This window comes from Oryctolagus cuniculus, chromosome 9, assembly GCF_051225735.1.
Source record: "Oryctolagus cuniculus isolate XC-2025 breed Fujian yellow rabbit chromosome 9, ASM5122573v1, whole genome shotgun sequence".
NCBI lineage: Eukaryota > Metazoa > Chordata > Mammalia > Lagomorpha > Leporidae > Oryctolagus > Oryctolagus cuniculus.
The window spans coordinates 131,442,785-131,457,493 of NC_142875.1; the positions used below are offsets into that span (position 1 = coordinate 131,442,785).

At 40.5% G+C, this 14,709-nt stretch overlaps 1 protein-coding gene across 23 annotated transcripts in view; it reads left to right on the forward strand.

Annotated features, from left to right (window-relative positions):
- The window catches only part of REDIC1 (regulator of DNA class I crossover intermediates 1), a 92,075-nt gene that overhangs the window by 6,182 nt on the left and 71,184 nt on the right, over positions 1 to 14,709 (forward strand). For 15 of the 23 annotated variants that reach the window (XR_016213158.1, XR_016213159.1, XR_016213157.1 and 12 more), the window contains exon 1: positions 155 to 325. The exons of 4 other annotated variants lie outside the window; for them this stretch is intronic. Coding sequence is in view for 6 of the 19 variants with exons in the window: in XM_008259405.5 (XP_008257627.3) it covers positions 303 to 325 (23 nt within the window). In the remaining 13 variants the exon portion in view is untranslated. Of the gene's footprint in view, positions 1 to 154; positions 326 to 380; positions 728 to 14,709 lie in introns of those variants that run through there. 4 more of the 23 variants (XM_089304008.1, XM_089304015.1, XM_089304014.1 and 1 more) reach the window with 4 other exon arrangements.

Below are 14,709 nucleotides of genomic sequence, written 5' to 3' on the forward strand. Positions count from 1 at the left end.
CTGCTCCCTCACAGCGCCCGCCATGGCCGCCCCAGCACGGAGGCCACGCCCCGCCGGCGCACCGGAAGCCGCGGAGCCTCTTGGGAAGCCGGGCGTGGCCCTGGGCCGGAAGGAGCCGGAAGGAGCCTGTCGGTGCTCGGTGCTCGAGGCTCTCAGCTGGCCGAGCCCGCGACCGGAAGTTTGCTGGGGACGCAGAGGCTGCCGGGAGATGGCGCCTTAGGAGGCAGGAGCTTTCAAACGGGCTGTTTCTTAGAGCGAAGACGTGTGAGCTCCGCAGGAGGGCGTTCAGAAGGTTCGAGAACATGAATTGGGTCGGGGGCTCCCGGTGAGTGGAGTAGGGGAATCCTAAGAGAGGAGCACTCTGGGAGCGGGACACTGGTTCCCGCCATGACGCCCCTCTCGCAGGCCCTGGTGGAGAGGGCCCGCCTTGGCGGGAAAGAACTTGCTAGGCGGGGCCGTCGAGCGTCAGTCAGGCCGCGCGCAAGGGCAGCTCGGCCTCTCCGCACCCTCGAGGCCGCACCCACGGCCGCCCAGGGCGAGCTTCGCCGCCTTGGGGCCCTCGGAGCACCTGCGCCCGGCCGCGCCTGCCCGCGCCCCCCCTCTGGGGCTGTGTGCCGCCTGCGTGGATGTGGGCGGTGCTGTAACGGCTCGGCCGGGTTGTGCTAAGCGCGCAGCAGGGCGGCAGTCTTCTCGGATATCCAGATAATGATGAGTTTTGAAAAGCGAGGTGAGCACTTGGTATTTGAATAAGGAGAATTCGCAGTGCGATGTACACTTTACGACTTTACGATTAATTCCATAAGGCATGATAGATCGACAGTTTGGCCTTATGTGAACCATCTCATTGTTAACCTAAATTAGGCTAGAGTGGAAATCATGTGGGCCTGTGATTTCATTTGACATGCAGAATTACAGAGCGGGAGAGACAGAGGAGACGGTTTCTCTGCTGGTTTACTCCCCAGATGGCCGCTACAGCCGGGGCTTGGCCAGTCTGAAGCCAGGAGCCGGAAGCTTCATCTGGGTGTCCCACCTGGCTGGCAGGAGCCCAAGCCCTTGAGCACATTAACCGGGATTTGGAGCAGAAGTGGAGCAGCCTGGAGTCTGATCTGCGCCTATATCGATGCTGGCGCTGCAGGTGGCAGCTTAACCAGCTGCGCCATAGCGCCAACCCCTGCAGAAAAATTTTTGGCCAGAAAATTTTACTTAAACGACAAAGCCATCACATACACATTCTGATACAAGCAGAACCAGGGCAGTATTTGGTGTTAGTGTTAGACTATAACACACTGAAATTACCCAGACTTTGTAAGAACAGAAACAGCGTTTGTGTTCACCAAGGATTGTAACTGTGGGTGATCATTTAAGAGTGAGCGTTTAGCCTGTTGAAGAATACGTTGACCTTGTATTTTAGAAATCTCCCTTATTTCTGGCTGATGCCTTAGCAACATACCTTCACTTTGGAGAAATATGGTCCCTCACAGGCTTCAAAGAACTTAGTTGACACGTGATTGTAATTTGAAGTGTTTGAATTTGACATTTTGTGTACTTTATTGAGTTATTCAAAAGACACCAGTCCCATTCGTTGCTTCATTCCCCCTAAATGCTCACAGGGATCAGGACTAAGGGGCTGTGTTGGGGCAGGAACCAGGAACTCCAGTGATGCCTCTCACCTGGGTGGGGGGAACTGAACTGCTTCAGTCTTCGCTACCTGCCGCCTCCTGGTTCTGCATTAGAATCAGGGGCCACGACTGGGTTTCAAACCTAGGCACCGTGATAGGGGATGCGGGCATCTTAATCATTTGATTATGTCTCCATGAACTTGACATTATTTAATGTGAGAAGATAATGTGAAGTCGTCTTACAGCTGCTTAGGCACTATGTAGGTGTATTTTTATTCTGTCATATGTTACAAGCTTTTCTGGCTACTTCAGGAGTAATATTTAGTTATTAGAGCAGTGCAAAAGTAGAATAGTGGGGGTAACTTGTAGTTTGGCGTCGTATTTCAGTGAGGTACTGTGGCACCTGGGGTATTAGGTACCAGGGCTTAAGAAACCACAGGGTGAACATGGTTCCATTACCTGGAGCATCACTTTACTCAGGGATTAGGACAGAAAGTATTTTTACATTTAAACATTTACGTTTAAACATTTTACATAGGGTAAAATAGAAAACGATTGTGAAATATTGTTTTATAAGCAAAATAATCTATGCAGTTTTAAATAAATTTTCCTTGGAATGGGCCCCATAGAGTGAAACCCCAAATTGGTCATGAAAAATATATATAGCTCTACTTTTTACTATCAGAGTAGACAGAATGGACAAGATTAGTTGATTATGGCACTCTGATCATGAGGCCCCCTAGGGCCTCGATCCAAGACAGCCCTTATGGAAACCGTTAGCAGCTGATTTGAGCTGCTAAAAAGTAGAAATGTTACCGCTTATCTCAGATCATCAAGGAGTATCAGTTCGCTGCCTTCTGTCATTAGGGGTATATTTTGGTTAAAATTTTTGAGAACTGCAAGTAACAAAATACAGAAAATAAAGTGTCTGGAGAACAGTTACACAACTCCTTCAGAACCACTGCAGGGCATTGAATATTAAATAATTCATTGGGTACATTTTTACAGATCCTCCTGTTTAGGGTTTGTTAGGTTGTACAAGGGAATTCACCAAAGAAATAGAATCCTAGTTTTGCAAAAGGAGCTTGTGATAGAATGTTGAGATTAGAATTAGGTAAATCACTGTAATAATAGACATTTAAATAGCACTTGATATGTGACAAGCCATATTCAAAATGCTTGTTTTATATTAGCTCATTGACACTTAACAAGAACCCAATGAGGTAGATGCAAATGATATCCCCATTTTAGTGAAAGAGAAACTGAACCATGGTTGACGTTAAGTGAGTTGCCAAAGATTACCCAACTAGTAAATGAAAATTTAGGATTTGAGCCCAGTGTGCTTAGTACCTTGTAAAGTGTTGTAAATATGGCACGAATGAAGGCCTGTGAGAAGCGGGTAGTTATGCTAAACCTTGAAGGACAGCAGTGTCACACAGAATAAAACACCACAGAGAAGCAGCAGAAGGCATGTTGTTCACAGTTGACAATGAGGTATAATCAGATTGGAGACCCAGCTTCTGAGAAGAAAGGGGGTGTGAGGGGAAGTACAGTACGAAAGAGCCTGAAGGGATTATTTGGTGGATAGTAGAGGGGTGTGCAGTAAGGCTTTTTTTGTTTATTTAAAAACCTAATTGATTCTTTTTTTTTTTCCAAATATTTATTTATTTATTTTATTTGAAAGGCAGAGTAACAGAGAGAGGGAAAGACAAAGGTCTTCAGTCCCCTGGTTCACTCCCCAGATGGCGGCTCTGAAGCCAGGAGCTTGGAGGTTATTCCAGGTCTCCCACGTGGGTACGGGGGCCCAAGGACTTGGGCCATCTTCTACTGCCTTCCTAGGTACATTAGCAGGGAGCTGGATTGCAAGTGGAGCAGTTGGGACTCAACTGGCATGCATATGGGATGCCAGCACTACAGGTGGAGGCTTCCACCACTCCACAGCCTCGGCCCTGCAGTAAGACTTTTAAACACTTAATAATAAAACAGTTTTTGTCAGGTGAATGAATAAGCAGCTTATAGCAAGTTTATGCTTTGGTAACAGCAATCTGGCACACTGTGTTTTTGCTTGACGTTAAGTTGATGTGGCTGATTGTTTTAGTGCGGAATCTTTTGATAGGAGCATCTTTACAATCATACAACTGGGAAGGTCTTTACAGGTTTTCTTGTATAAAACGAACTTGGTTGTTGACCTTTAGCCACCTAGGGACTCTGTGAAATGTCTTTTTGTGAAGGAAAGAGCTTCTGGTTAAGGAAGAGGTAAGCTCCCCTTATTTTTGTTTTTTAACTGGTTACTTTGTTTGGCTTTAGTTTTGGGGTTTTTAGACTTCTTTGTAAAATATCATAACATTTTATTTTAAACCAAAGTCTTATTTAAAGGTAAAATAACTAATTTACATGTACATGATAGCAATTTCCAAACTGTTATCCCTGAAACTTGCTAATTGGTAAAGGTGTTAGTTTTCAGTTTAATGGACTGGGTTTTTGTTGTTGTTAAAATAATGTCTTAACTTAAAAGCGGATGCTCCCCTTTTTTAAAAATATTTACCTGACAGAATTAAACTATTGATCTTTGGCACTCCCACCAGTTAAACTTTGTTTTTGTTGTTGTTGTTTGTTTTTTCATTTGGGAAGTATTGACCTGGAGCTCTCATTTTTTGTTGGTAGTTGATAGAACTCACCAGTGAGACCTTGTATTTTTCTAATCTGATTAAGGTGTAAATGTGAGAGATGACAGATAGAAACATTGTGTTTTTTTTTTAATTTTTAAATTTGTAAAAGACTTTATTAATCAAAGACTAGTTCTCCAAATGCATAACTACTGCAGACATGAAGGTGGTAACAAGAAAGAATATAAAGATGTAGCTAAAATCTGTTCACCAGGATCAAATGGACTATTGATCTATAAAAACAGCTCTTTATGCAGTATAGGTTTTTTTAATCTAGAGAAGTTAGTTATTATAATTCCAGTTGGAGAACGCAGCCAGTGTCATAGGAAAGACCCAGGTGCAGCTCTGTTGGAATGGAGATGAGGGAGGGGTTACTATTTGTAAATGTAGTTCTGGTTCACCTGAGCAGGTAGATCTGGTGTAGCACTTAGATGCTGCTGTGGTGCCTGCATCCCATATTGGAGTGCCGGATTTCAATCCAGTACCGCTCCCAGTTCCAGCTTCCTGACAGTGTATACCATAGGAGGCAGCAGATAAAGGCTCAAGTGCTTGGATTGCTGTCACTTACCTGGGAAACCGTGATTGAGTTTCCTGCTGCCAGCTCCAGGCTGGCCTAGCCTCAGCCATTGAAGGTATTAGGGTAGTGAACCAGTGGATGGGATCTCTTGGAGTGTGTGTGTGGGGGGAGGGGCCTGGGTAGATCCAGGTTGTAGGGAGCCATCTGTATGGAAAAAATAGAAAATCGTGACTACATTAGATACTGGGCCTTGGAAAGGGACTCAGTAAGTGAAGGGTCTGGAAACTTAAGCTTAATTAGCTGAATAAATTAGCTTTTCTTTTTTAATGTGATAAATGTGTATACTAAAATGTACAAAGAATGTCATCCCAGTTTGCTAGGGCTAATCAAGATTTATGCCTATGGTCCCAGAGGCATGCCCAGTTTAGCCTTTTTCTTAAAATAATAGTTCCATTACAGTGAACCGTGTTAGATTCAGTGAACATCTATTTTTTTTTCACTTCTGTCATGGTTGTTAGTGTGTAAGTCATATGAAATGTGAAGTTCTTGCTTTACATGTACGTAAACCTGAAAGACAGAGTGGTCACCCCGTTCTCTTATTCTGATGCTTTCCAAATGGAAAGTTACTAGCAGCTCCTTTTAAAGAGCATGGAGGGCATTTGCTGATAAAAGGAAGTGGCCAGGGGCCTGAGCAGCTAGAGGCAACTAATGTGCTGGGTAGGGTCTCAGATGTTAATTTTTTTTTTGACAGACAGAGTTAGAGAGAGACAGAGAGGAAGGTCTTCCTTTTTCTGTTGGTTCACCCCCAAAGTGGCTGCTATGGCCAGCGCGTTGCGGCTGGTGGGCTAAACCGATCCGAAGCCAGGAGCCAGGTGCTTCCTCCTGGTCTCCCATGTGGGTGCAGGGCCCAAGCACTTGGGCCATCCTCCACTGTGCTCCTGGGCCACAGCAGAGAGCTGGACTGGAAGAGGAGCAACCGGGACAGAATCCAGCGCCCCTACTGAGACTAGACCCTGGGATGCCGGTGCCACAGGCGGAGGATTAGCCTAGTGAGCCGCGGTGCCGGCCCACAGATGTTAATTTATCACTGCTGTTTGTCCTGGCCACTTGGGGTACGAGCTAGCTAAACCATTGCTTGGTAAGGTCTGAGGGTTTTGTATAGCTCCCATGCCTGAGGTGGGGTCAGTAGGAAATGGGAAATTTGAGATTAGGAGTGAATGAAATATTTGTGGTTTTGTCAACAGCTATTTATTTTTTCATATTGATTGGTAATGCTTTTGTAATATTTTTGGTACCAGGGAGTTCAAAGGAAAAGTTAACACTGAATAAAAAAATACTTGCATTTAAATTTTCAAGGAAGCTGATCTGTTACTTGTGCACTAAATGTTTAATAGTATTTAGCATTCCTTACTGACCACATGAAAATCTGAAGACCCAGATCTGAAAAAAAAAATCAGGAATTAGTTTGAAACTAAGTAGTTATTTCAAAGATATTATGCCTTCAGACAACAGTTTAATACATTTAACTGCAGAAGGCACAATTATGTATCACTTGGAAGTGTGGCTTTTCATTTAGATCAAATGACTTCTAAGTTAATTCCATGTATTTAAATTTTCTTGTGTACAGGAAGGTGATAACTATAAATATGTAGCATTTATTAGAACCTCGTGATGGTTAAATGTGTTGATTTTGATTTTGTGCCATTGCTAACAGATATTGTAGGTAGATTGTCAACTAATTCCAGTAAATTATTTTTCATCTAATTATTGGAATTAAGGAAATATTTGGAAATTCATTCCTTTAAAAATGAGACATCTGATATTATTGTGAATATAATTATTAATTCCATAAATACAGCATTGAAGATAAGATTACTCCTGGGATCATATGAATACAAAATTGATGAATCATAGCATCATGAGTAAAACAGCATTCTTATTGTATCACATAACTTGTGTAGCTGGGAGGCACTTGAAATTGGTTGTGGTATATGTATACTACATAGTTACAACTAAGAAGCTTAATTTTAAACTGTATATGGGTTTCAGCATTTTTTTCATAAAAATAGTCATCTTTTAAAATTTTCCATGAGATTTTGAAGATGTATCATAAATGAACAGTAATGTAACTGAACTACAATATTTTTGCGACAAAACTGATTTAGAAAGCAAAAAAGAATGCTTCTCTGTGTTATATGCTTCCTTTCTTTATTTTCTTTTTAAAGATTTATTTATGTATTTGAAAGTCAGAATCACACAGGAAGAGGAGAGGCAGAGAGAGGTCTTCCATCCAATGGTTCACTTCCCAATTGGCTGCAATGGCTGGAGCTGGGCCAATCTGAAGCCAGGAGCTTCTTCTGGGTCTCCTACATGGGTTCAAGGGCCCAGGAACTTAGGCTATCTTTTACTACTTTCCCAAGCCATAGCAGAGAGCTGGATCGGAAGTGGAGCAGCTGGGTCTCAAACCAGCACCCAAATGGGTTGCCGGTGCTTCAGACCAGGGTGTTAACCCACTGTGCCATAGCACCGGCCCCACTTTACTGTTTTCAATAATTGTGTTTCACATTTTAGTTTTTGAAGAGTTACTCCATAAATAATCTATGGGTCTTCCATGGTTACTGAATGTTTTTATAAACTGGTCCTCTAAGTTTTGATGGCATTTTTTGTTCAAAAACATTTAGAAATCTTTATTCAAAGTATGATATAAATGGAGTAACCAAGAATCATATGTTTTAAATCTTTTATTACTTAATTACTGAAACTAAGGATTTGAAGATTTTGTACAAGACTTTGAAAATTTATGTTTGGTTTTCAAATTCTACATTGGAGTATTGTGATGGGCATAAAGAATCTTAAGATATAATGCCTTTTTTTAAAAAAAACTTTTTATAATATGTAAATATATAGAGAGAGGGAGATAGAGAGTGTGTGAAATCCTGTTTGCTGGTTCACTCCCCAAATGCCCACAGTGGGTGGACTAAGGCTAGGGCTATATCCAGAAGTCATAAACATAATCTGGGACTCCCATCAGGCGTGAAAGGGACTCAGTCAGTTGAACCATTGCCTGCTGACTTACAAGGTGTGCAATTGGAAGGAAGCTGGATTCAGTGGCTGAAGCCGGCGAGTGAACACAGGCACTGCGATGTAGAATGCAGATGTGTTAGCTGCTCGGCCAGAGGCCTGCTTTGGAGTGCTTATTTTTAATTGGTTAATTTTATATATTGTAGCAGAATCAAATTGAGACATATTTATTGGAAACATATTCTTAGAAACTACTTAAGCGGGACTTTAGAATGTTCCATGAAAGTATGTTATGAAAAAATTGCATGGTTTTAACAATTTTTTTTCATCACATTTGTCAAGTTTTGTCTTGTAAAAAATGAGAGTGGTCTGGCTGAAAAGCCCACGAGAGCATTTCAGGCATGGAAAGCCAAGACACCATGGCAGAAAATGTCCTGCATAAAAGACCTCTGTGAGAGAGACCCCAGTGGAAAGAAGTGGTCATCAAAGAAGGAGGTACTTTTCTCAGGAGGATGAGAGAACTTCTACTTGGCTTATGGCTTGTCTAAATACTGACCGAGTTTGAGTTTGTGGATTCAAAAGGCTTCCATAGCCTAGGCAGCTCATATCAAGAGCCTCAGGTGATCACTGACATCATACATAAGAGTGTTAATTGTTAAATGGACAACAGGAGTCACTGTGCACTAACTTCCCATGCAGGACCTCTGACCTCAATGAGTTGTGTTATGAGAGTTAACTGTAAAACAGTAAAACTCCTTCTCAAAGATTTATTTCATTTTAGTGTATTAAGTGGAGGATATTCTTACGTCTCATAAGTTTTAGTTATGCCTAAGTGTCCAATTCCATTGCTTGTTTTCTTAGGTGCTTCCTTAATTATAAAACTTGTTCTCAAGGAATTACTTTGTTTAAATGTATTAAATGGAGGATACTCTTAAGTCTCATAAGTTATAGTTATATGCAAGTGCTCCCAAAATATGTATCATTCTTGAGTGCTTCTTTAAGTTTAGTTTGAGATGCAATGACTTTGAAGAGCCCTTGTCTGGACTATTGAGGAACAGTTTTTTTTTTTTTTTAATGCAAATTGTTGAACTTTTTACTTAGTATAGAGATGGTCTTCTGTGTAGAAAGTTAATAGAATGGATGTTAGTGGACAATGGGTCTGGGAATGGGAGAGGGAGGAGGAAGAGGGTCGAGAATGTGATTTAGAAGGGTGGGTAAGGTGGGAAGAATCACTGTATTCCTAAATTTGTTTTTAGGAAATGCATGAAGTCTGTATTCCTTAAATAAAAGGTTTCTTTGGGAAAAAAAATTGAGAGCATGAAGGAGAGACAAAGATAATATTGGGAAAATACTCTGAGTCAGAGTTCTGGGTCCAATTCCAATCCAGCTTCCTGATTTTGTACTTCCTGACTTGATACTTTCCCAAATGATTGTCATCACTGTAACCATCATCATCAAATTGAGTAGCACTCTGGCAGGTAGAGCACGTCTCTTTGAATAGGAATAAACAAAAGACCTATTATTATTCCTTTAAAACTTGACTCATTTCGTTGCCTATTGTTTTTTAAAATTTGTGAATAATGAGGTTTTGTAAGATTTATGTGAAGATTTTTTTTAGAAATTTGAGTGTTTTGTATTTTAAATGTTGCTTATTAAAATTAAAATCTTTATTTGGTTACCTGTAAGATTACTAGGGATAATTGTATGGAAAACTTGCTAAGTTTTTAGTCATGAATTGCCACATTGCAGTTAAACAGTTGAGTAAGTTTAATGGAAATAAGTTTTTCAAGACTGTTGCTAAATTTTAAAAACAGTACTAATAGAACTATGAATATATGCGTTTTTTGCCCTGAATTAATGATATGAGTAGCCTGAAACTTGCATCTGTGTTAGCCTATCATTCATACTGTGAAATATCTTCCACTGTGTGATTCAGGAGTGGTTGTGCTCATGATTACAGCCTGTGGCTGTGGAACAGTGTTTACTGTGTGAAAACACTAAAAGAATTCAGTCTCCAAGAACTTGTTTTAATTTGTTCCCTATGCTGAGTGGTAGGTGAAATTCCACTTCATTGACAGTTTTCCTCTCAATTCCTTTCTTTTTGTAATTCATATATCTCTAAAAGCCTTTTTCTTGCATTAGAGGAATTTATTAAAATCCATAACATTCTAACATAATCATTACTATTCCTAACACATCTGTTTGACCTGCTTTAGTTTTGTTGAAAGCCAATGTAAGTGCTTTTTCTAGGCTAGATACTGTCCTGAATCTTAATAAGTCCACAAGCAAACATCAGTAAATATTGGTGTTTTAGGTTAATACTTATTTCAGTGTAACACAGGCTATAAAATATTTTTTAACTTGTTAATTGTTTCGTTAACTTTCTTTATATTTTCCAATTTTATCACATGATGTTGTAACATTTTCACATTCTGAAACAGTTTCCATTGCCTGGCACTGTGCCTTCTAAGAAAATAACCTCATCAGGAAACCAAAACGTGAAAGAAAACGAAAAAGCAAAGATTTAAGGTTGATAGTGTAAGATATTGTATAATACCAATAGTGTTTAATTCTTGATCAATATCTCCCTGTACTGCCTGCAGAAAGTATATGTTAGTGTTATTTTTGGTATTTCTTTGGCAAACTTGTTGCCTATGTATCTCTCTTTTTTAAAGTGAAATTTCTCTTTACCATTTTTTTTAAACGTTTCCTTGCAAGAAGATTACATGCCAGATGGATTTCTGTAGTCAGCATGGTTCCCGTTCTTTTTGTCTCTGTCTCTCATTTTTCTTTCTTTGTTCTTCCTTTATGCTGTATTCCCTTCTCCTCCTCCCCACCTTACCCTATTTCCACATTTAAATTTTTTTCTTTCTTAGTAAAGAAAAATGTAACCAATACCTCCTATTCCCAGCACTCAGAATGAATGGTTTATAGAGCATTCTCTGAAAAGGTTATTACCTACCTAATATTTTTAACTGTATAAACCATAATGACAGCTAATACCAAAAGAGATGATTATAATATATTTCTTTAAAAATCCATTTTCCAGAATAATGTAGTAATTACTGTTAAAGATGAACCTCTCCTCACCTCTCCCAAATTTTCTGCTGATTTAAATTTCAAGACAAAAATTGGAAAATTCTTAAGAATATTTTTGTAATTATATAAATAAAAATTTCATGAAAAATTGGCATTTGAATGAGGTCTTCAAAGTGTCAAATATTTAGAATGAGAAATATGGTGGGAAAAGTTCCAGTAATATGGGGTAAAGTATGTACTTTACTTTGGTTAGGTTTTGAGATGCATTATGTAGAAAAACAGAAAACAAAGTTGAAAGCAAAGTTGGAGCCATGGTGTGGAAGGCATAGCCCTAAGTGAAAAGCTGAGCTGTGTTTTGGACCAATTACCCAAGTAGTAAAATAAGTTAGAGAATATTTACATAAAAATAAAGGCAAACTCTTACGTCTGTTTTTTTTAAATTATTTTTCCCCCAGAAACCTTTTAATTAAGGAATATAAACTTCATACATTTCATAATTACAATTTTAGGAACATGGTGATTCTTCTCACCATACCCACCCTCCCATCCACTCTCCGACTGCTCTTCCTTCTCCCTCTCCTATTCCCATTCTTATTTTTTACTAGGATTTATTTTCAGTTAACTTCATACACATATAATTAGCTCTATGTGAAATAAAGAGTTCAGGGGCCGGCGCCATGGCTCACTTGGTTAGTCCTCTGCCTGCGGTGCCGGCATCCATATGGGTGCCAGGTTCTAGACTCGGTTGCTCCTCTTCCAGCTCTCTGCTGTGGCCCAGGAAGGCAGTGGAGGATGGCCCAAGTGCTTGGGGCCCTGCACCAGCTTGGGAGACCAGGAGGAAGCACCTGGTTTCTGGCTTCGGATCAGCACAGCATGCCGGTCCTAGGGCCATTTGGGGAGTGAACCAACGGAAGGAAGACCTTTCTGTCTCTCTCACTGTCTGTCAAATTAAAAAAAAAAAATAATGAATTCAACAAATAGTATGGGGGAAGAAAAAAACCAAAACTGTTTCGCAGCAGTCGAGACAAAGGCTATTCAATGTCATTGCTTCTAAAAAGGTAATTTCACTTCTATGCATTACATTTTAAGTGCTCTGTTAGTTATCACAGGTCAGGGAGAAATACGATATTTGCTCTTTTGGGATTGGCTTATTTCACTAAGAATGAGGTTTTCTGGTTTCATCCATTTTTTTTTTTTGACCGGAGTTCTGTTTTATTTCTGGGTAGTATTCCATGGTGTACAAATCTCATAATTTTTTTTATTTTAAAGATTTATTTATTTGTTTGAAAGGCAGAGTTACAGAGAGGCAGAGGCAGAGGGAGGGAGGGAGGGAGGAAGGGAAAGGGAGAGAGACAGAGAGAGGGAGGTCTTCCATCCACTGGTTCACTCCTCAGATAGCTGCAATGGCCAGAGCAGTGGCGATCTGGAACCAGGAGCCAGGAGCGTCTTCTGGGACTGCAATGTGAGTGCAGGGGCCCAAAGACCTTGGCTATCATCTGCTTTCCCAGGTCATAGCAGAGAGCTGGATTAGAAGTAGAGCAGCCTGGACTTGAAAAGGTGCCCAAAAAGGATGCCTAAACTGCAGGCAGTGGCTTACTTGGTATGCCACAGCACCAGCCTTTCAATAATTTCTTTGTATAGTTTTCAGTTTACAGGCTTTTGGACGGATTCCATGTCTTGGTTGTTGTGAATTGAGCTGCAGTAAGCATAGGGGTATAGATAACTTTCATAAGCTGATTTCATTTCCCTTGGGTAAATTCCCAGCCGTAGGATGGCTGGTTCATGGCATCTCTATATTTAGATGTCTGGGGTATCTCCATATTGTGTTCCATAGTGGCTTTACCAGTTTACATTCCCACCAACAGTGGATTAGGGTCCTTTTTTCCCCACATCCTCACCAGCATTTGTTGTTTGTTGATTTCTGTATGAAAGCCATTCTAATGGGGGTGAGGTGAAACCTCATTGTGATTTTGATTTGCATTTCACTGATGACTAGGGATTCTGAGCATTTTTACATGTGTCTTGGCCATTTATATTTCCTCTTTTGAAAAATGACTTTTTAAGTCCTTCACCCATTTCTTAACTGTGCTGTTGTTTTGTTGTTGTTAAGTTTCTTGAGCTCTTTATATATTCTGGATATTCATCTGTTATCAGTTGCAGAGTTTCAGAATAATTTCTGCTGTTCTGTCGGTAGCCTCTTTACTTTGCTAAGTGTTTCTTTTGCAGTGCAGAAGCTGCTCAATTTGATATATTCCCATTTGTCAATTTTGGCTTTGATTGCCTGTGCCTCTAGGGTCTTTTCCAAGAACTCTTTGCCTATGACAATGTCTTGCAGGGTTTTCCCAATGTTCTCTAATAATTTAATGGTATCAGGTCATAGATTTAGGACTTTAATTCACTTTTTAAAAGATTTATTTACTTATTTGAGAGAGTTACACAGAGAGAAGAAAAGGTGAGAGGCAGGGAGTGAGGTAGGCAGGGAGTGAGGTAGGGAGGGAGAGGTCTTCGATCCAGTGATTCACTCCTTAATTAGCTGCAACAGCTGGAGCTGTGCTTATCTGAAGCCAGGGGCTTCTTCTGGGTGTCCCATGTGGGTGCAGGGGCCCAAGGACTTGAGCCATCTTCTACTTCTTTCCCAAGGCACAGCAGAGAGCTAGATCAGAAGTGGAGCAGCCAGGTATTGAACTGGCACCCAAATGGGATGCTGGCGCTTCAGGCCAGGGCATTTGTCAGGATCTCAAGCCCTAGGCTGGTCCCTGACCAGCAGGGGCCACTACAGACACTCCCCAACAAGGCGAATCTGAGAGGTAAGGTCAACGGGTGATGAACATACCGCAAGCACCCATGAGTTCTTTCAAAGCAGGAACCACTTTATTGAGAAAGCATACAAGCTTATAAAGCTTACGAAGGACTTGCACAGTAGGAGAGCCAATCAGTGAAAAGGTCACGCAGGCATGGGTAGACCACGCACAGGGGCATCTTAAGCAAAGTATAGGGATCACGCACTGGCCACGTGTCCAGAACTAAAGCGGACCTATCCCTGCCGGTGGTCTGATCTTACTTAGCTTAACCACGGCAGCGGCAGACACGCCCCTCGAACATACGCCAGGCGCCATATTGTAATGGAGATTTTAGGCAATGACCAACAGGCGTTAACCCACTGTGCCACATCACCAGTTCCCTTTACTTCATTTTGAGAGGCTTTTTGTGTAAGGTGTAAGGAGGTGGTCTTACTTCATACTTTCTGCAGGTGGAGATCCAGCTTTCCAAGCACCATTTGTGGAAGGGACTGTCCCTTCTGCAGAGATTGATTTTAGCTGCCTTGTCAAATATAAGTTGGTTGTAGATATTTGGATTGATTTCTGGTGTTTCTGTTCTTTTCCATTGGTCTGTCCATCTGTTTTTCAGTTTTGTTTTTGTTTTTTTGTGTGTGTGTGTGTGTGTGTTTGTGTTTTTTTTTTTTTTTTTTTTTTTTTTTTTGCCAGTACCAAGATGTTTTGATTATCACTGCCCCATAGTTTGTCTTGAAATCTGGTATTGTGATGCCTCTAAATTTGAATTTGTTGTATAAAATTGTTTTAGCTATTTGAGGCCTCTTGTGTTTCCATATGAATTTCAGTATTTTTTCTATATCCGAGAAGAATGTCCTTGGTATTTTGATTGGTATCATATTGAATCTGTAAATTGCTTTTGGTTAGTATGGACATTTTCATGAATCTGATTCTTCCAATCCATGAACATGGAAGATTTTTCCTTTTTTTTCTGCTATCTTCTATTTTTTTCTTTAATGATTTATAATTCTCATCATAAGCATCTTTGACATCCTTGGTTAAATTTATTCCAATGA